The following is a 20952-nucleotide window of genomic DNA, read 5'->3' as shown; positions in this document are numbered from 1 at the left end:
TAGGTGCATTGGCCGTGCTAAATTCTCACTCAGTGTACCCGAACGGGCGCCGGAGTGTGGCAACTCGGAGGATTTTCACAGTAACTTCATTGCAGTGTTAATGTAAGCCTACTTGTGACAGTAATAAATAAACTTCAAAATGTGTAACAATTTCTTTGTGCCCTGTCTTTAGAGCCTCTCTTGGGTGTTATAGAAGGAGCGAGTGCTGGTGTGTTCCTCATTGTTGTCCTCATTTCAGTCATGGCTATAATCGTTTGCAGGAGAAAAGTGAAGCCAGCGTGAGTATTTTGGCCGTTTTCTGACAAAGTTGGCTTTTCATGTTGATACACTTGAATTAGTGAAGCTCCTTGTGCCTTGAACTAAGCCATGAAAATCCTCGGAGCTGCTCCTGGCTCCGCTGGCTTGATATTGCTGTTCAAGCGGTGGAAACGATAAGGGAGGCGATGGCCTAGTGGTATTATCGCTTGACTAATAATCCAGAAACTCAGCTAATGTTCTGGGGGCACGGGTTCAAACCCTGCCACGGCAGATGGTGGAATTTGAATTCAATAAAAAATATCTAGAATTAAGAATCTATTTATGACCATGAATCAATCCATTGTCGATTGTCAGAAATATCCATCTGGCTCACTAATGCCCTTCAGGGAAGGAAATCTGCCATCCCTACCTAGTCTGGCCTACGTGTGACACCAGAGTCTCAGCTGCCCTCGGGCAACTAGGGATGGGCACTAAATTCTGGCCAGCCAGGGATACCCATGTCCCACAAGTGAATAAAAAAAAACAGAATTTCCATTGCACCTCTGGCAAATGAATAGCAACAGGGTCAGAGCAACTATGAAGAATCTCACCTGATGAAGGAGCAGTGCTCTGAAAGCTCGTGATTGCAAATAAACCTGTTGGACTTTAACCTGGTGTTGTGAGACTTCTTACTGTGTCTACCCCAGTCCAACGCCGGCATCTCCACCTCGAAGAATCTCTTGGCTGTAGCCTATTGCAGCATGGTAGGATTCCGTGGTATTAATGTTTATCTCTAGTGCTCTTTTAGCACAACTTGCATCAAAATCAAATAATTATTAGGGCACCAAAGGAGGCCATTCAGCACATCATGTCGTAAAAGGATCAGGAACGAGAGGGCACAGGTTTAAAATGATTTGTAAAAGAAGCAAACGTGATGCGAGAAATAACTTTTTCACACAATGAGTGGTTGGGTTCTAGAATGCACTGCCTGGAAGTGTGGTGGAGACAGGTTCAATCGAGGCAGTCGAGAGGGCATTAGATGGTTATTTGAGTAGAAACAATTGTCAGGGGAATGCCACTAAGCCACGGTGCTCATCTGGAGACCTGTGCAGTCAAACGGCCTCCTTCTACACAGTAACAATTCTGCGATTCAGTGATTCAGTTTCAGGTGACCTCAAGCTTAGAGATTTGATTTGATTTATTATTGTCACATGTATTGGTATACAGTGAAAAGTATTGTTTCCTGCACGCTATACAGACAAAACATACTATTCATAGCATACATGGGGAGAAGAAAGGAGAGGGTGCAGAATATAGTGTTACAGCCATAGCTAGGGTGTAGCGAAAGATCAGCTTAACATATGGTAGGTCCATTCAAAAGTCTGATGACAGCAGGGAAGAAGCTGTTCTTGAGTCAGTTGGTACGTGATCTCAGACTTTTGTATCTTCATCCCGACGGAAGAAGGTGGAAGAGAGAATGTCTGGGGTCCTTGACTATGCTGGCTGCTTTTCTGAGGCAGTGGGAAGTGTAGATGGAGTCAATGGATGGGAGGCTGGTTTATGTGATAGGCTGGGCTACACTCACAACCCTTTGTAGTTTCTTGCGGTCTTGGTCAGAGTAGAAGCCATACCAAGCTGTGATACATGAGGAAAGGATGTAAAGTGGGAGAGGTTTGTTGGGTTAACATAATTTCTCCAATTCCCAAAAATTCTTATGTTCTTCTTTGATGTGTTTGTGATTGTAGGAGTGTTGAATCTAGACCAGTATCAAAGCCAAAAGACAGGCCGTCATCTGTTAATGTCCCTCTTGTGCAGGGAAGGTAAGAACCTTCTGATCAACAGTTTCACTGCAGTAACTTTCTTTCTTTAAGTCAGGAACTTTTGATAAAAATGTGTTCACTGCAACTCCATTTTTCTTTTATTTTTCAGGCAACCTCCAATTTCCAGGTTTGTGCTGATAATACTTACCTTGGACATGTGAATCTCTTACTGAAATTTTTGATTTTGATTTGATTTATGATTGTCACGTATTAGTACACAATGAAAAGTATTGTTTCTTGCGCACTATACAGAGAAAGCATACTGTTCATAGAGAAGGAAAGGAAAGAGTGCAGAATGTAGCGTTACAGTCATAGCTAGAGTGTAGAGAAAGATCGACTTAATGCGAGATAGGTCCATTCAAAAGTCTGATGGCAGCAGGGAAGAAGCTGTTCTTGAGTTGGTTGGTACGTGACCTCAGACTTTTGTATCTTTTTCCCAACGGAAGAAGGTGGAAGAGAGAATGTCCAGGGTGTGTGGGGCCCTTAATTATGCTGGCTTTGAAATTGTGGCTGTTTCTCATAAATCTACTCTTGCCAAATTCATTTCAGAGAAATTAAGGCAAGCCAGTTCGAAACTCAGTTTACCAAACTGCAAGCAGACTCCAGCTACCTCCTGTCCGAGGAGTATGAGGTGGGACAACAGCTTTTATCCATTTAGAAACATAATAAATGCATTTACGCGATCTTGTTTGATGAGAGGTAAAGATGATAAGATAACTCCCTGGGCATATCATACTGAGTTATTGCTTTCTCTTCGAAAGGATTTAAAAGAAGTTGGAAGAAACCAGTCTTTTGACACAGCACTTTTACCCGAGAACAGAGGAAAAAATCGATACAATAATATTCTGCCCTGTAAGTGTAATGTTTGTCATGTCACCAACTGTTACAGATGATGCACTTTTCAGCTAAAATTTAGTGTCAACCAAATAATTTGAGCACCAAAGTGCTGATGGTGTTGCATGTTGACTGTTAAACTCTAATAGACTTGTTTAACCATCTGACCGCTGATTTTTCTTTCTTGAGGTGCATTGAAGTATCATGGAATACCTACAGTGCAGAAGGAGGCCATTCGGCCCATCAGGTCTGCACCGACTCTCCGACAGATCATCTTATCCATATCCTATCCCCGTAACTTCACATCTTTACATATGTTAATCCCCCTAACCTACATATCTTGGGACACTATGGGGCAATTTAATGTTGCCAATCCACCCAACCTGCAGATCTTTGGACTGCGGGAGGAAACCAGAGCACCCAGAGGAAACCCACGCAGACATGGAGAGAATGCGCAAACTCCACACAGACAGGTACCCAAGGCCGGAATTGAACCTGGGTTGCTGGCGCTGTGAGGCAACAGTGCTAACCACTCTGCCACTGTGCCACCCTCTATGATACATTGACTATAATAGCAAGCTAGATTTTGGTGTAAAACATGCAACACCAATTATCATCAGGTTAGCACTGCTGCCTCACAGCGCCAGGGACCCAGGTTTAATTCCAGCCTTGGGTCACTGTCTGTGTGGAGTTTACACATTGTCCCCGTGTCTGCGTGGGGTTCCTCCGGGTGCTCCGGTTTTCTCCCAGTCCGAGGATGTGCAAGTTAGGTGGATTTGCCATGCTCAATGGTTTCCAAAAAATGTATAGGTTAGGTGGATTAGCCATGGTAAATGTGTGGGGTTACGGGGATAGGGTTGGGGGGGTGGGGGGCAATACCCAGGATGTTTTTTCGGAGAGTCGGTGAAGACTCGATGGGCCAAATGATCTCCTTCTGCACTGTAGGGATTCTATGGTTCTATGGGAGATATGAATTACAGGAGGTTGAATCAACAGCATCTAGTATCCAGAGGAGGCCGATTGGGCAATTTAGTGGTACAGTGGTTGACATATTCAGAAAATTGATGATATATCCATAGCAGTTGATTTATTTTGGATCTGGATTATACAATTTGTTTTAAACTCTGGGTTAATATCTTTTCTTTCAGTGTCAACATGACCCTGAACTCCTGCTTCTGCTGGGCAATTTAGACCATGGGTAGGTTACAGTCACAGAAGTTTCAACCATTTAGGAAGCGATGAAGGGCAATTTCTACACTCAGAGAGTTATGAATCTTTGGAATTTTTTACCACAGAGGATTGGGGATGCTTCAAGGCTAAGAGGCAGATTTTGGTTTGCCAGGGTATCAGGTTTTTTTTCATTCATTTGTGGAACATGGGCATCGCTGACTGGCCAGCATTTATTGCCCGTCCCTAGTCACCTGAGGGCAGTTGAGAGCCAACCACATTGCTGTGGCTCTGGAGTCACATGTAGGGCAGACCAGGTAAGGATGGCAGATTTCCTTCCCTACAGGGCATTAGTGAATGAGATGGGTTTTTCCGACAATCAACAATGGTTATTAGTAGATTCCTAATTCCAGATAGTTTTCGTTGAATTCAAATTCCATCAGCTGCCATGCCGGGATTTGAACCCGGGTCACCAGAACAATAGCTGGGTTTCTAGATTAATAATCTAATGGTAATACCACCAGGCCATTCTTCCCCATATGATATGGGGAGTGGGGAGTAAGGTGGAGTTGGAAACGAAAGCTCAATTTTGGCATTTTGGGTAAATTGTTCTACTTACTGTATACGCTAAACACCTTTGTAGTTTTCAAAGCCTAATCAATATTCAGGTACAAGCCAGAGTTTGATCTTTATTCATGCTTCTGTTGTCTTGTTTTGCTACCAGATGACTCAACTAGGGTGAAATTAACTTACATCGATGATGATCCCTGTTCAGACTACATCAACGCCAGTTATATACCAGTAAGATGGGCTATTGTTTCTATATACATAGTTATTTTATGCTGCTCTGTTGCTTTGTTGCATCTGAACATCATTCAGATGTTAATGTTTTTATCTTCCAGTATGTATAAAGTAACCTGCCTTTGGGAATTTTCAGGGATGCAATTTTCGAAGGGAATACATTGCCACACAAGGCCCCCTGCCTGGCACCAAAGATGACTTCTGGAAAATGGTTTGGGAACAAAATGTTCACAATATTGTGATGGTCACACAATGCGTAGAAAAGGGAAGGGTAAGCATTCACTATTTGCATTCCTTTGGTTGTTTGCTGTTTGCAAATGATGTTATATGAATAGAGTTTGCATATACAGTATGACATGAAACAGTAATGTCATGGTTATGTTACTGGACTGTTAATCCAGGGGGCTAGACTAATCATTCATAAAATAGCAGTTCAGATCCCATCATGGCAGTTTTGAGAATGTTAAATCAGTGGAAAAAAGAATCTGGAAATAAAAAAGCCGGTGTCTGTAAAAATGACCATATAGCCATGAGATTAGTCTTAAAATCCAACAGGTCCTATTGGGAAGAAAATTTGCGACCCTTACCCAGTCCAGCCCTTGTGAAACTTTGGTTCAATACCAAGATAATTGATATTTGACTGCCCTCTGTCATCTGTCACTCAGTTATATCAAGATAGCCGTGATGCGGAGATGCCGGCGTTGGACTGGGGTGGGCACAGTAAGAAGTCTCACAACACCAGGTTAAAGTCCAACAGATTTCTTTGGCATCATCAGGATGAAGGAGCTGCGCTCCGAAAGCTCGTGATTCCAAATAAATCTGTTGGACTTTAACCTGGTGTTGTGAGACTTCTTACAGTTACATCAAAACAGAAGAAGGCTCACAGTCATTTTCTCAGTGCCACTCAGAATCTGCAATAAATGCCAACACTTGCCAGTGCAATCCACGGGCTGAGGATGATTTTTTAATAAAATTCCTGAAGGCTTTGAAACTTTCTGTTGTAACAGCCGACAGTTAATGGATACCCAAGAAAAATAGTATTCGTAGGCGATACTACCATTTGCCTGAGATTCCTGTCATAGTCACGGTAGGATGTCAGGAGGAGCCCAGTGGAAACTCAGGGAGAGATTTTGTTTAAGAATTATTCAGATCTTTACATTGCAATTGCCTATTTGTTGGGCTGAGTGAACTTAAATCCTAATGACAGTTTGCTTTCTGTGTTTTAATCAACAGGTAAAATGTGATCATTACTGGCCCTTTGATCACGATGCTTTGTATTATGGAGATCTTATTGTCCAGATGCTGTCAGAATCTGTCTTACCAGAATGGACAATCAGAGAATTCAAAATATGCAACGTAAGGATCTGTAAATGCCTTTTTTAAAATATTAGTCGGCTGAATCGCTTTTAAGTAAACCTTCCATTTCGAATGTTGGATGTAAATCTATTTACATTTCCAGTATAGAAAGCAGGATTCCAAGTTATTAAATTTCTACGTATATTACATTAAGCCAGTTTATCCACAGCGTTTTGTGATGTAGGAGAGCAAGTAATACCACCCATTAAGATTTTTGTTCTTATTTTGCACTTAAGGTGAGAGGGGAAAGTTCAAAGGAGATGTGAGAGGCAATTTTTTTTTTACACAGAGAGTGGTAGTTGTCTGGAATGCCAGGGGTGGTGGTGGAGGCAAATGAGGAGGCAATCGCCTAGTGGTATTACCGCTAGACTATTAATCCAGAAATTCGGCTAATGTTCTGGGGACCCGGGTTTGAATCCCGCCATGGTAGATGGTGGAATTTGAATTCAATGAAAAATATCTGGAATTAAGAATCTACTGATGACCATGAAACCATTGTCGATTGTCTGAAAAAACCCCATCTGGATCACTAATATCCTTTAGAGAAGGAAATATGCCATCCTTACCTGGTCTGGCCTACATGTGACTCCAGAGCCACAGCAATGTGGTTGACTCTCAACTTCCCTTGGGCAACTAGGGATGGGCAATAAATGCTGGCACAGCCAGCGACGCCCATGTCCCATGAATGAATAACAAAAAATACGATAGGGCCGTTTAAGATAAGCACATGAATATGCAAGGAATAGAGGGATATGGACCAAGGGCAGGCGGAAGGAATTAGTTTAATTTGGCATCATGTTTGGCACAACATCGTGGGCTGAAGAGCCTGTTCCTGTGCTGCAGTGTTCTATGTTCTATGTTCTATTATTTAGGAGGATCAACTTGACTGTGCGAGGATTGTGCGTCACTTTCACTACACTGTCTGGCCAGATCATGGAGTGCCAGAAACAGCTCAATCTTTAATCCAGTTTGTGCGAACAGTGAGAGATTATGTTAACAGAACGCCAAACTCTGGACCCACAGTTATACATTGCAGGTACAAATTATTAGTGGTATTTTCTGTTTCAAAACTGAATGACTAACTGCAAAGATAATACAGATAATGTGAGGTGACGGGTGCGATTTTGGACAGACTAGTAATGATCCCCTGGGGTCAAAGCCAAACTGAAACATTAGGCGGAATTCTCTGGCCATGCTGGTCTAAAAGCCAGAAATTCCCACCCCACTGTCAATGGGCCTTCACATTGTCTGCAACCCGCCTGCTAAAATTCCAATGGCGGGCAGGATGGGAGAATTCCGGCCAGTATTTTCATTGTAAGAAACGAAAGCTTGGAGGCTCAGTCAGGGGCAGAGGCTTTTTTTTTTGGCAAGAAAATACTTTATTCGTGAAATATCTAAAAGAATTTTACAAGACATTGCAACATGGTCATTACAGAAAGTGTCAGTTGGGAGTGGAACCTTTTTGTCCAGCTTAAGAAGGTAGCGTCAGTAACAAGCCCTCATGTATTAGATGTATCTCATCCAGCTGCCGATTAAGGCTTCTCGGCGGTCATCTCCCCAACACTAGATCTCAACCCTAACCTCAAACATGTCGGACGGAAAAATTAGGTTAGAACTTGTGGTAACCCCGATAAGCAAGTTTTAATGTCTCCCTCATGATCAAAATTTAAATAGCTTTGTGTTGTGGGCTTTCACCAATAGAAATTGGACAGAAATCAGCCAGATCTAATCATAGAATCCCGACAGTGCAGAAGGAGGCTATTCGGCCCATTAAGTCTGCGCTGACTCTCTGACAGAGTGCCTTACCCAGGCTCGCTTCCCTGCCCTATATAGAAACACAGAATCCTAACAGTGCAGAAGGAGGCCATTCGACCCATTGAGTCTGCACTGGCTCTCTGACAGAGCGTCTTACCAAGCCTGCTCCCCTGCCCTGAAAAGAAGCATAGAATCCTTACAATGCAGAAGGAGGCCATTTTGATGATAATTAGGAAAGGGTTTTGACCCTGCTAGTTTGGCCTGGATTTGAATTTGTCCTTTTTCTCAAGATGAAAAGACAATATAGAAAATACAAAGAACAAAGAACAATACAGCACAGGAACAGGCCCTTCGGCCCTCCAAGCCCACGCCGCTCCCCGGTCCAGGATTGAATCCTGAATCCAGGATCCCCGCCCAATTTTCCAGCCTATCTACATACCAATATCCTATCCACCGAGCTGTCCCTCACAGCTACGATGCTTTGTTCATTACAACCTATTAACTCACCCCCACCCCCCATTCCAGACCATGTGATCTCCAGGGAGAGGCGAAAACCCAGAGTGAAAAACCCCAGGGCCAATATGGGGGAAAAAAAAATCTGGGAAATTCCTCTCCGACCCCCTGAGGCGATCGAAACGAGTCCAGGAGATCACAATGGCCCTGATCGGAAAATGCTTCCCAACCCTAGTCATTTCCACTTCCACGAACACCATATGAATTCCCTGCCCCCGAGACAGGTTCCCAACTATCCGCAGTCTCGCTCTGTACTGGCACCAGCAAGATGATCATAGAATGAAGCCATGAAACGAGAAACAAGGAACAATTAGCCCGCGCCGCTCCCTGGTCCAAACTAGACCACTCTTTTGTATCCCTCCATTCCCACTCCGTTCATATAGCTGTCTAGATAAGTCTTAAATGTTCCCAGTGTGTCCGCCTCCACCACCTTGCCCGGCAACACATTCCAGGCCCCCACCACCCTCTGTGTGAAATATGTCCTTCTGATATCTGTGTTAAACCTCCCCCCCTTCACCTTGAACCTATGACCCCTCGTGAACGTCACCACCGACCCGGGGAAAAGCTTCCCACCGTTCACCCTATCTATGCCTTTCATAATTTTATACACCTCTATTAAGTCTCCCCTCATCCTCCGTCTTTCCAAGGAGAACAACCCCAGTTTCCCCAATCTCTCCTCATAACCAAGCCCCTCCATACCAGGCAACATCCTGGTAAACCTCCTCTGTACTCTCTCCAAAGCCTCCACGTCCTTCTGGTAGTGTGGCGACCAGAACTGGACGCAGTATTCCAAATGCGGCCGAACCAACGTTCTATACATCTGCAACATCAGACCCCAACTTTTATACTCTATGCCCCGTCCTATAAAGGCAAGCATGCCATATGCCTTCTTCACCACCTTCTCCACCTGTGACGTCACCTTCAAAGATCTGTGGACTTGCACACCCAGGTCCCTCTGCGTCTCTACACCCTTTATGGTTCTTCCATTTATCGTGTAGCTCCTCCCTACATTCTTCCCACCAAAATGCATCACTTCGCATTTATCAGGATTGAACTCCATCTGCCATTTCCTTGCCCAAATTTCCAGCCTATCTATATCCTTCTGTAGCCTCTGACAATGTTCCTCACTATCTGCAAGTCCTGCCAGTTTTGTGTCGTCCGCAAACTTACTGATCACCCCAGTTACTCCTTCTTCCAGATCATTTATATAAATCACAAACAGCAGAGGTCCCAATACAGAGCCCTGCGGTACACCACTAGTCACAGGCCTCCAGCCGGAAAAAGACCCTTCCACTACCACCCTCTGTCTTCTATGACCAAGCCAGTTCTCCACCCATCTAGCCACCTCCCCCTTTATCCCATGGGATCCAACCTTTTTCACTAGCCTACCATGAGGGACTTTGTCAAACGCTTTACTAAAGTCCATATAGACAACATCCACGGCCCTTCCTTCGTCAACCATTTTGGTCACTTCTTCAAAAAACACCACCAGGTTAGTGAGGCATGACCTCCCTCTCACAAAACCATGTTGACTATCGTTAATGAGTTTATTCCTTTCTAAATGCGCATACATCCTATCTTTAAGAATCTTCTCCAACAACTTCCCCACCACGGACGTCAAGCTCACCGGCCTATAATTACCCGGGTTATCCTTCCTACCCTTCTTAAATAACGGGACCACATTGGCTATCCTCCAATCCTCTGGGACCTCACCTGTGTCCAGTGACGAGACAAAGATTTGCGTCAGAGGCCCAACGATTTCACCTCTCGTCTCCCTGAGCAGCCTTGGATAGATTCCATCAGGCCCTGGGGATTTGTCAGTCTTTATATTCTCTAACAAACCTAACACTTCCTCCTTTGTAATGGAGATTTTCTCCAACGGTTCAACACTCCCCTCCGAGACACTCCCAGTCAACACATCCCTCTCCTTTGTGAATACCGACGCAAAGTATTCATTTAGGATCTCCCCTACCTCTTTGGGCTCCAAGCATAAGTCCCCACTTTTGTCCCTGAGAGGTCCGATTTTTTCCCTAACAACCCTTTTGTTCCTAACGTATGAATAAAATGCCTTGGGATTCTCCTTAATCCTGTCTGCCAAGAACATTTCGTGACCCCTTTTTGCTCTTCTAATTCCCCGTTTGAGTATTTTCCTACTTTCATTGTACTCCTCCAGAGCTCCCTCCGTTTTTAGCTGATTGGACCTAACATACGCCTCTCTTTTCCTTTTGACCAGTCCCTCAATTTCCCTGGTTATCCACGGTTCTCTAATCCTACCCTTCCTATCCTTCTTTTTTACAGGCACATGCTTGTCCTGTAGCCCTAACAACCGTTCCTTAAAAGACTGCCACATACCAGATGTGGATTTACCCTCAAACAGCCTCTCCCAATCAAGAGCTGCCAATTTCTGCCTGATCCCAATAAAGTTAGCCTTCCCCCAATCCAACACCTTACCCTTGGGACACCACTCATCCTTTTCCATCACTATCCTAAAGCGAACAGAATTGTGGTCACTATTTGCCACATGTTCCCCAACCAAAACTTTGAAGACCTGACCGGGCTCATTCCCCAGTACCAGGTCCAGTATAGCCCCCTCTCTAGTTGGGCTGTCCACATATTGTTCCAACGAACCCTCCTGTACACATTTTACAAATTCCTCCCCATCCAGAGTCCCTGCCCTCAGCGATTTCCAGTCTATACCAGGGAAATTGAAGTCTCCCACTACAACAACCCTATATTTCCTGCACCTATCCAGTATCTCCTGATATATCCATTCTTCCACTTCCCTTGGGCTGTTGGGGGGCCTGTAGTACACCCCCAACATAGTGACTGCGCCTTTCCTGTTTCTAAGCTCCACCCAGAGTGACTCGCTACACGACTCCTCCGAGTTGTCCTCCCTCTGCACCGCTGTAATATGCTCAACGAAATAGAAGCAGGAGGAGGCCATTCGGCCCTTCGAGCCTGCCCAGCCATTCATTTTGATCATGGCTGATCATCAAATTCAATATCCTGATTCCCCCTGCTTCCCCCCACATTCCTTGATCCCTTTCGCCCCAAGAGCTACATCTAATTTCTTCTTGAAATCTGACAATTTCATATGCTGACATCCACTGACAGGACTATATATTGTTCTGTTTGCTTAATCCTTTGCTGCTTATTTTAGATTTTGCTTTGTTTTTCACACAGTGCGGGAGTTGGTCGGACAGGCACATTTATCGCTTTGGACAGAATCCTTCAGCGCCTGGAGAGCAAAGATTCTGTCGACATTTATGGGACAGTTTATGACCTGAGGCTGCACAGAGTTCACATGGTGCAAACTGAGGTAATAAGGTTTGCAGCACCGTGGCATGATTCTGTCACACGCGATTTAACTTTTGCAACCCCCAAATGGACACCGGCGTGTTATTTTTTAACGCTTGTCTCGGCCTATGTCGAGTGGATTGTCTCTGTTGTGGGGGAGGTCTCACAGCAGGAGATCATGGGGAGGGTTTTTATGATGTGGAGATGCCGGCGTTGGACTGGGGTAAACACAGTAAGAAGTTTAACAACACCAGGTTAAAGTCCAACAGGTTTATTTGGTAGCAAAAGCCACACGCCAAATAAACCTGTTGGACTTTAACCTGGTGTTGTTAAACTTCTTAGAGGGTTTTTATGTACAGACATGGAATTGCTAAATGATGCAAATCTAACCAGAACGACAATTAATGACAGCGAAACTCACTTCTCCAGGATCAACTCATTCGCATAATTATTCACATCTCCAGGTTCCAGATTGAAATGTGTGAAGGAGCGCATTAATTCGCATTTGTATTCGGGAATTAATTAGGAAGTGATAAAATAGGGTGGCATGTTGGCACAGTGGTTAGCACTGCCGCCTCACAGCACCAGGGACCCAGGTTCAATTCCCAGCTTGGGTCACTGTCTGTGTGGAGTTTGCACATTCTCCCCGTGTCTGTGTGGGTTTCCTCCGGGTGCTCCGGTTTCCTCCCACAGTCCAAAGGTGTGCTGATTAGGTTGATTGACCGTCCTAAATTGCCCCCGAGTGTCCTGAAGTGCGTAGGTTTGAAGGATTAGCAGGGCAAGTATATGGGGTTACGGGGATAGGGCCTGGAGGGGATTGTTGTCGGTGCAGACTCGATGGGCCAAATGGCCTCCTGCTGCACTATCGGGATTCTCTGTTTCTTTTTATGTTATTAACCATCCTGCATTACAGTGATTCCCATATCTCTTGGATCTTTTCCAGCTAATGCAGCAATGTCCCTGCAACACTCCCGCTCTGACATTAGAGCTGCAAGCCATTCCCCTGCACCCTCCCTCAGTCACCTTTGACCTTCCCCTCATCACCTTCTACCTTTCTTTCATCGCCCTTCTGTGACCCCCCCCAGGCCACCCACCATCACCCTTCACCAGCTGTCTGTCAACCTCCCCCCAGTACAGCTGGGGTGCGCAGAGACCAGGGTGCTGTTGAAATCACACCACATTTGTGCCTCAACTACTTTCTGTGGTAGTGAATTCCACAGATTCATCACCCTCTGGGTGAAGAAATTCCTCCTCACCTCAGTCCCAAAAGGTTTGCTCCTTATCCTCAAACTGTGATCCCTTGTTTTGGAAGACAGCCAACAAGGGAGTGATCCCGCTGTCCTCTGGAGTGCAGTAATCCTCAGAAACATGATGTAAAGAGCAGTAATTCTCTCTCTATTTGGTATGCTTCAAGTAGCCACGTCCCTGAATTTTCTCAAGGCTGCTCCCAATCTGCTGACAAAACTTTGCCATAATCCCATTTTCCACAGTAATCGAGGAAATCTTTGCAGTCAGAAAATGACACATATCCCCAAGGAAAGGAAAATGTGAAGTATGAAATAAAACAGTGACACAGTGATTAGCACTGCTGTCTCACAGCGCCAGGGACCTGAGTTCCGATTCCCAGCTTGGGTCACTGTCTGCGCAGAGTCTGCACGTTCTCCCCGTGTCTGCGTGGGTTTCCTCCGGGTGCTCTAGTTTCTTCCCTCCCACAATCCGAAAGGCGTGGTGGTCAGGTGCACTGGCCATGCCAAATTCTTCCTCAGTGTACCTGAACAGGCACTGGAATGTGGCAACTAGGGGATTTTCACAGTAACTTCATTGCAGTGTTAATGTATGTCTACTTGTGACAAAGAAAACTTTAAAAAGTTAATTGTGAACACAAACAAGAAAATCAGGGGTAATTATTACTTACTTATCCTCTTCGTCCCTTGAGGGACATAAGGCTACAGTGGTAATTATAGTCCTTCATTATTGCTGAAATATCAATCAATATTGTTGAGTAAGTAAGGAAAGAGAAGACATAAATAACCTTCTGTAGCAAGATAAGGCTAGACAGACAAAAGAGCCTTTTGTCTGGCCTTGTGTTTTAAAGAGTGAAACCTGTGAACGAGATGCAAAGTTTATTTATAATAGTGTACTTTGCTAGCATTAAGGCAACATACAAACCAGCAAGCAAATGGTCTGGGCGGCACGGTGGCACAGTGGTTAGCACTGCTGCCTCACAGCGCTAGGGACCCAAGTTCGATTCCCAGCTTGGGTCATAATCTGTGTGGAATTTGCGCATTCTCCCTGTGTCTGCGTGGGCTTCCTCCAGTTTCCTCCCACAGTCCAAAAGATGTGCAGGTTAGGTGAATTGGCCATGCTAAAATTGCCTCCTTAGTGCCAGGGGGACTAGCTAGGGTAAATGCATGAGGTTTGGGGGATAGGACCTGGGTGGGATTGTGGTCGCTGTAGACTCAATGGGCCGAATGGCCTTATTTTGCACTGTACGGATTCTATGAAATGATTTATAACCTTTCAATGGATTTTAATAAAGAAAATTCATTTCTGTCTGTACTTTTTTTCAGTGTCAGTATGCGTATTTACATTTATGCACAAGAGATGTTTTGAGGAGTAGAAAGTTACGAGGTGAACAAGAAAATCCACTGTTTCCTATATATGAGAATGTCAACCCAGAGTATCACAGAGGTATGCAAATAGGAATTGACTGAGAAAGTAATTGAAGCTAAAGATTGCAATTCATTTCTTTGATTTTCTTTGTGGATTGAAGCAATATGTAGAAGAACAGGAGAGTCCTGGCCAACATTGATCCCATAACCAACAGCTAAAACACATGTCTCAGTCAATTATTTCACTGGCATTTGTGAGATCTTGCTGTGTACGCATTCGCTGCCGCGTTTCCCGCACTATAACGATGACTACACTTCAAAAGTGGTTGTAATGCGCTTTGTGACTTCCCAATTGCAGAAGCTACTGTAAAAATGGTTTTGTTACTGAATGTGCTGATTAACCCGAACAGGCGCTGAAGTGTGGCGACTAGGGGAATTTCACAGTAACTTCATTGCAGTGTTAATGTAAGCCTTACTTGTGACAAATAAACTTTAACTATGCCCACTAGTTTTGGACTCCCCTACCCTAGGGAAAATACCTTGGCTATTCACCTTATCTATGCCCCTTATGATTTTATAAACATCTATAAGGTCACTCCTCATCCTCCTGCGCTCCAGGGAAAAAAGGTCCCAGCCTATCCAGCCTCTCCTTATAATATTCAAACCTTCCATTTACATTTTTGAGTCTTTACTTGAAGTGTTTTTCCGTAGGTTTAATCTCAGGTATGCATTCCTGTAGTTAAGTTTTATTCTCTGTAACCCAGGCCTGCCTTCAATCTGTGATAGTACTCAAATCACAGAGAGACATTAAAGATTAGTAGGTAATATGTTCTTCACCACTAGTTGCCTTCTCAGAAAGCAGCATCAATGAATTAGTAACCATGACACCACCATGAGAAGATGAGGAATTATACTTTGAAACATGAAGAGAATTATGAGAAATCGTCCTTTCTTTTGCTGATTCTGTAGATTTCCTCTTTGGACGGCACTGAAGAATGTGGAAAAATCATCTTCTGATGTTGGGGAGCCAATGGCCAAGTGGTATTATCGCTAGGCTATTAATCCAGAAACTCAGCTAATGTTCTGGGGACCCAGGTTCGAATCCCACCATGGCAGATGGTGAAATTTGAATTCAATAAAAAACATCTGGAATTAAGAATCTACTGATGACCGTGCATCGATTGTCGGAAAAACCGATCTGGTTCACTAATGTCCTTTAGGGAAGGAAATCTGCCATCCTTATCTGGCCTGGCCTACATGTGACTCCAGAGCCACAGCAATGTGGTTGACTCTCACCTGCCCTTGGGCAACTAGGGATGGGCAATAAATGCTGGCCCAGCCAGCGACGCCCATGTCCCACGAATGAATTAAAAAATCTATTCTGCAGCACTGCTAAACATGCACTAAATAAAGACCAAGTCTGGCATATCGTGGCGTGTATAATTTATTTGCTTGGTATTCCTTTTGGGTATCATTGTAATTTAATTGTATTAGAGATTATTGTATATACTTATATATTTCAAATAAATATTTCTTATACTATATATATATTTTTAAAACCGGCAGATTATGTATTTTATATTACTTATTATAAAATGTATATTGTAAGTAAAAATAATAATCTGTATATAATTTTGTTTTTTTAATCACATTGTTTGATTTTTAAAGAGATGAATATCCACAATTTAATATTCCATGCTATCCAAATTGTTTTATATGAGGGAACTCAATATTTGGAAGGAAAATTAGAACTGAATGTACTTGAAAGGTGATGTGCAGACACTTTGTGTGGTTACACTGAAGAGATATTTGAGGAATAAACACTTTGAATAAACCTTTCTATCAGGCTTTGTAGGCTGTGGTTTGGTGTTTGTCAACATCAGGCCTGTACACATCGCTGTGTTTTCGCGACTAAACCATTTGAGCCGGAATTCTCCAGCCATTCGTGCCAGCGAGATTCTCCAGTCCTGCCGGCAGTGCACCCCGCCTGTGGGTTTCCCGCCAGCGTGGGATGACACCAATGGGAATTCTCATTGACAGCAGCGGTCCAGAGAATCCCACCGCTAGCAAACAACGCGCCACCTCCCGCCCGGGGGAAACGCACGGCTAGCAGACCGGAGAATCTCACCCTTGCTCTTTTGCGAGTTCAGGTCTCGGCACTATTTAGTATTTGAATCTGCTCGCCATGTGTGTGATTAATTACATCAGTTCTCAGCCTGTGAAAATGGGCACTCCCTTTCTAAATTGAGAGAGAGTGAATAAAGCACTGAACATTCTATGGAGTGTCCCATGCCATCAGAAACACCCTGTCAATAAAGCGAGGACAACCAATGAGGAAGTCACAGGTTTTATCCCCTCACTTCACCCAACTATGATGCCCGTTTGGGAGCTTACATTGAAAAACCATTTGTAAGGTTATAAGAAGTAGGCGCAGGAGTCGGCTATTCGGCCCATCAAGCTTGCTCGGCCATTCAGTAAGATCTGATTGTGGCCTCAGTTTCATTTTCCTGCCTATCCCCCAGATCCCTCGACTCCCTATAGATTTAAAATCTGCCTAATGCGGCTTTGAATATATTTAATGATCCACCTTCCACTGAGCTCTGCCAAAGACTGATGACCCTTGTTGAATAAATTCTTCCTCAATAAGGGGCTACCCATTTAAAACCCTAGTTCTAGAGTGCTCCATGAGGAGAAATATCCTCTGAACAACTGCCCTGCCAAACCCCCTCAGAATCTTAGTCGTTCCAATAAGATCACCTCTGGTAACACAGAATTGAGCATTGGTGAAAGGGACATTTCTTTTTCGAAATGTTTCATCTTGCACTCATCAGGACATTCGCAAGAAAATCAACAAATTTATACTGCATGAGAAGAGAGTGCCGATTGATTGGCAAGTGGGCACTGATTGGTACAGGCGCTGCCAAGGAGAATGCACCAGTTTGACAGTGCCTCACAGTTAACTGTCAGCCATTGTTTGAAATTTGAACCAGGCAGCTTGACTCTGATTGGTCAGGGCAGTGTCCTAAAGAATGAACCAGTGAATAGCCATCATTTATTTTGTTTAGTTGAAACAGGTGCAATGTGTATAACTGTTCTTTCTGTCTGCAAAGCACAGGGCTTTGTGTATTAATATGTGTGGCTTCAAGTACAAATGCAAATGTGCCACACTCTGAGCCTGGCTGAAAATCTTAAATTGGTCGTCAGCGTAATTCGTAGCAGACTGAGGATTATTTAGCAAATGTTGTCCAATCACAGAACCGCATCTAATGTTTTCAGTTTTGTTGATAAATTTGGTAATTTTCTTTGCATTGAATTCTTACATTTGTTCTGAGAAGTGTAAGACAAAAAGCATCTTTTTTTTTCAAAAAGGGCACCTCTCATAGCGCAATATATAGTTGAATTAGTTTTAAAGAATTGCTGATTTTCCTTTGGTCAAAAATTAATTCACAGTTTTACACCAAACCACCAATTCTGGCAAATGAACTGAGCGTGGGGGTTTCTTGTTAAATAGCAAACTGGTATGTGTAATTTCCTTAAAAGCTTTATCAAATACAGGCAAGTGTAATGTTCCATACCCACATGTCAAATTTCTCTTTCTTAAATGCAACTTGTGTTTAAATGAGAGGTTGTGTTTGATCAAAGATGATATTGTACTTTAGATTTCGCAGTTAAGTGCAAAGATTGGCACAGTATAAGCCATTGTTAAACATTGGTTGTCATGTTCATGCGTGTCTTTAGCCAAGAGGTGGACAACAAAGCGATGGATTCCTCAATTATACATTAATTTATGTTGAACAAATTCAATGAAATCTGCAGATTTTATAATATGGACTATTAAAATCCAAGCTTAAAACAGTCTGTAGAATTTATTTCATCCCACTTTCTACATAACGCATTTTCTACATCTCCACACCCATTTGGTTCTCTTTCAGACAGAAGGCTGGAATATCGAATTCTCCATCGACACCATCAATCATTTTCTATGTCGTGAGGGACTTAGCATCAAGTTGATGTGACAATTATGCTAGGTCCTTAACCATCTCCAGACACAGACTGGGGAGAAAGAGAGAGCATTCTACCAAGTCTCATCGCCAACCATGGGCCTGTCAGTCAAGGCTGTTTTCAGGGCCTTTAATGTCGTCCTCATACATGCCTGTTTGGTGAAGCTAGGCACCGACCCACAGGCATAAGAATGCTTGACATGTGGAGGGCTACTTTTAACCTTTGGCACTCAGTTTTGTTGTTGTCAGACAGATTGCACTCATTGTCATTGTCATGAGGTCCAAGCCCATTTTTAAGCAGTTTTATTGACTCAGGGAAGGAAATCAGTTGGTTTCTATGCTGGGCAGGCAGCTGGCAGTGCCCGGCAGTTAGTGAGAGGTGATTGGGTGGTGAAGTAATCCTGGCTGGTGAAGGGGGTATAATTTCCACACTGTAAGCCAGTGAAAATGTCTTTCGCCGGTTTTCTCTGGACAGTCCCTCCAGCTAGAGCACTCGTAGCCAGTACAAATGGATGGACTGCACATCGTGACACTCAGCCCAATTTAAACCTAATATAATGCAACTCAAATCATACCTGGGAAGGCGAAGGGTCCCAGCAGCTAATCTGTCACCTCCTTTGACTTTAGGTGTGGTTCTGTACAGCTCTAGCTAGTCTGAAGCAAATTTTAACTGCTTATAGATTGCCCACTGCTGTATAATGATTTATTTCAACTTTACTTTGACCAAATTCAATGAAATCTGCAGCTTTTTTAATAATATGGACCATATTAGTCAATTATCTGTTACAAGTGGCCTTAATAGAACGACACAGGAGTCATAGAGTCATAGAAGTCATAAAGGTTTACAGCACGGAAACAGGCCCTTTGGCCCAACTTGTCCATGCCGCCCTTTTTTTTAACGACCGAGCTAGTCCCAATTGCCCACATTTGGCCCATATCCTTCCACAGCCATCTTACTCATGTAACTGTCTAAATACTTTTAAAAGACAAAATTGTACTCGCCTTTACTGCTACCTCTGGCAGCTTGTTCCAGACACTCACCACCCTCTGTGTGAATAAATTGTCCCTCTGAACCCTTTTGTATCTCTCCCCTCTCACTTTAAACCTATGCCCTCTAGTTTTAGACTTCCCTACCTTTGGGAGAAGATATTGACTATCAAGCTGATCTATGCCCCTCATTATTTTATAGACCTCTATAAGGAGAGATGGCTCTTGTCCCATTTTTAAGCAAAGAATGTGAGTAGCCTTGCACTTTTCCCCAAGGAGATTTGCTCCAGTTTTCCTAACTTCTGCCCGATGTTCTTCTACCCACCTAATTGGCACAACCACCCATATAATTTGTGTCTATCAGCCCCCTAGACACTTTAAACAGATATTGCTCTCCATCTGCTACCTATAGCATAACCAGTTCAATGGCGACTACACAGTTTGGAGTTTGTGCAAACGATCACCGAAGTTTGCAAACTTCAGATTGTTTTGGGGAACATTCTGTGGTTATGACGTTAACAGGTACTGATTATCATAATGAACTTGTGGCTGCCCAGTAACAATGCTGATAGTGGGGTAAATTGTGACTGTGTGTGATGTGGGACGTGGGTGGCAGTGAATCAACAACCCATTTTACGTCTTAAAAGTTTAAAAGTTTATTAGTGTCACAAGAAGGCTTACATTAGCACTGCAATAAAGTTACTGACAAAATCCCCTAGTCGTCACACTCCGGTGCCTGTTTGGGTACACTGAGGGAGAATTTAGCATGGCTAATGCACCAAACCTGCACCTCTTTTGAACTGTGTGAGGAAACTGGAGGAAACCCACGCACAGGGAGAACATGCAGACTCCGCACAGTCAGTGATCCAAGCCAGGAATCGAACCCGGGTCCCTGGCACTGTGAAGCAGCAGTGCTAACCACTGTGCCGCCCCCACAATTTGGGAAGAAGTAAAACAGGTTGTCCATGCGCAATCAGCCATTCTACTTTATCACACAAATTTAAATTCTAGTCCTGTGAACCAGAGGATATATCCATCATGTTCTCCCCATGTCTGCATGTGTTTCCTCCGGGTGTTCCGGTTTCCTCCCACACTGCAAAGATGTGTGGGTTAGGTTGATTAATCATGCTAAATTGACCCGAGTGTCAGGGGGATTAGCAGGGTAAATACGTGGGGTTACGGGAATAGGGCCTGGGTGGGATTGTGGTCGGTGCAGACTCGATGGGCTGAATGGTCTCCTTCTGCACTGTAGGGGTTCTATTATTCTATGATTATAAAACAGTATTATACCATGTACACTATAGGGTTTATTACACATAAGGAGAGGGCAGGTGGCCCTGGAATATTGGCCATAGCAGCCTGATGTCCACAATGCATCTTAATTTCTCAGTGCACCTCCCATGTGTTCAACAAGGATAAAGGACGCTGGGAGCCTGTGTAAGTTACACATATGGTTCATAAGGGCCACTGATGTCGGCGTAAGTGGCCCAGCCCAAATTGTGGCTGGAATGTTTGGACTGGCTGGGATCAAGAACATGGGAGTGTTTGTGTGGAAAGTTACATCTCCCCAAC

The 20952-nt window shown here is 43.8% G+C and overlaps 1 protein-coding gene across 2 annotated transcripts in view; it reads left to right on the top strand.

Moving 5' to 3' along the window:
• Positions 1 to 18239, top strand: part of LOC144498515 (receptor-type tyrosine-protein phosphatase beta-like) — a 121438-nt gene extending 103199 nt beyond the window's left edge. For both annotated transcript variants that reach the window (XM_078219741.1, XM_078219742.1), the window contains 12 exons: positions 173 to 278; positions 1983 to 2057; positions 2167 to 2184; positions 2607 to 2688; positions 2819 to 2909; positions 4783 to 4859; positions 4996 to 5130; positions 6093 to 6215; positions 7088 to 7251; positions 11667 to 11802; positions 14351 to 14471; positions 15362 to 18239. In XM_078219741.1, coding sequence (XP_078075867.1) covers positions 173 to 278; positions 1983 to 2057; positions 2167 to 2184; positions 2607 to 2688; positions 2819 to 2909; positions 4783 to 4859; positions 4996 to 5130; positions 6093 to 6215; positions 7088 to 7251; positions 11667 to 11802; positions 14351 to 14471; positions 15362 to 15384 — 1151 coding nt within the window. In that variant the 3' untranslated portion in view covers positions 15385 to 18239. The remainder of the gene's footprint in view (positions 1 to 172; positions 279 to 1982; positions 2058 to 2166; positions 2185 to 2606; positions 2689 to 2818; positions 2910 to 4782; positions 4860 to 4995; positions 5131 to 6092; positions 6216 to 7087; positions 7252 to 11666; positions 11803 to 14350; positions 14472 to 15361) is intronic.
• Positions 18240 to 20952: the final 2713 nt, after the last annotated feature.

This window comes from Mustelus asterias, chromosome 9, assembly GCF_964213995.1.
Source record: "Mustelus asterias chromosome 9, sMusAst1.hap1.1, whole genome shotgun sequence".
NCBI lineage: Eukaryota > Metazoa > Chordata > Chondrichthyes > Carcharhiniformes > Triakidae > Mustelus > Mustelus asterias.
The sequence above is the reverse complement of the archived record's forward strand: the minus strand, read 5'-3'. Positions and strand labels throughout refer to the sequence as shown.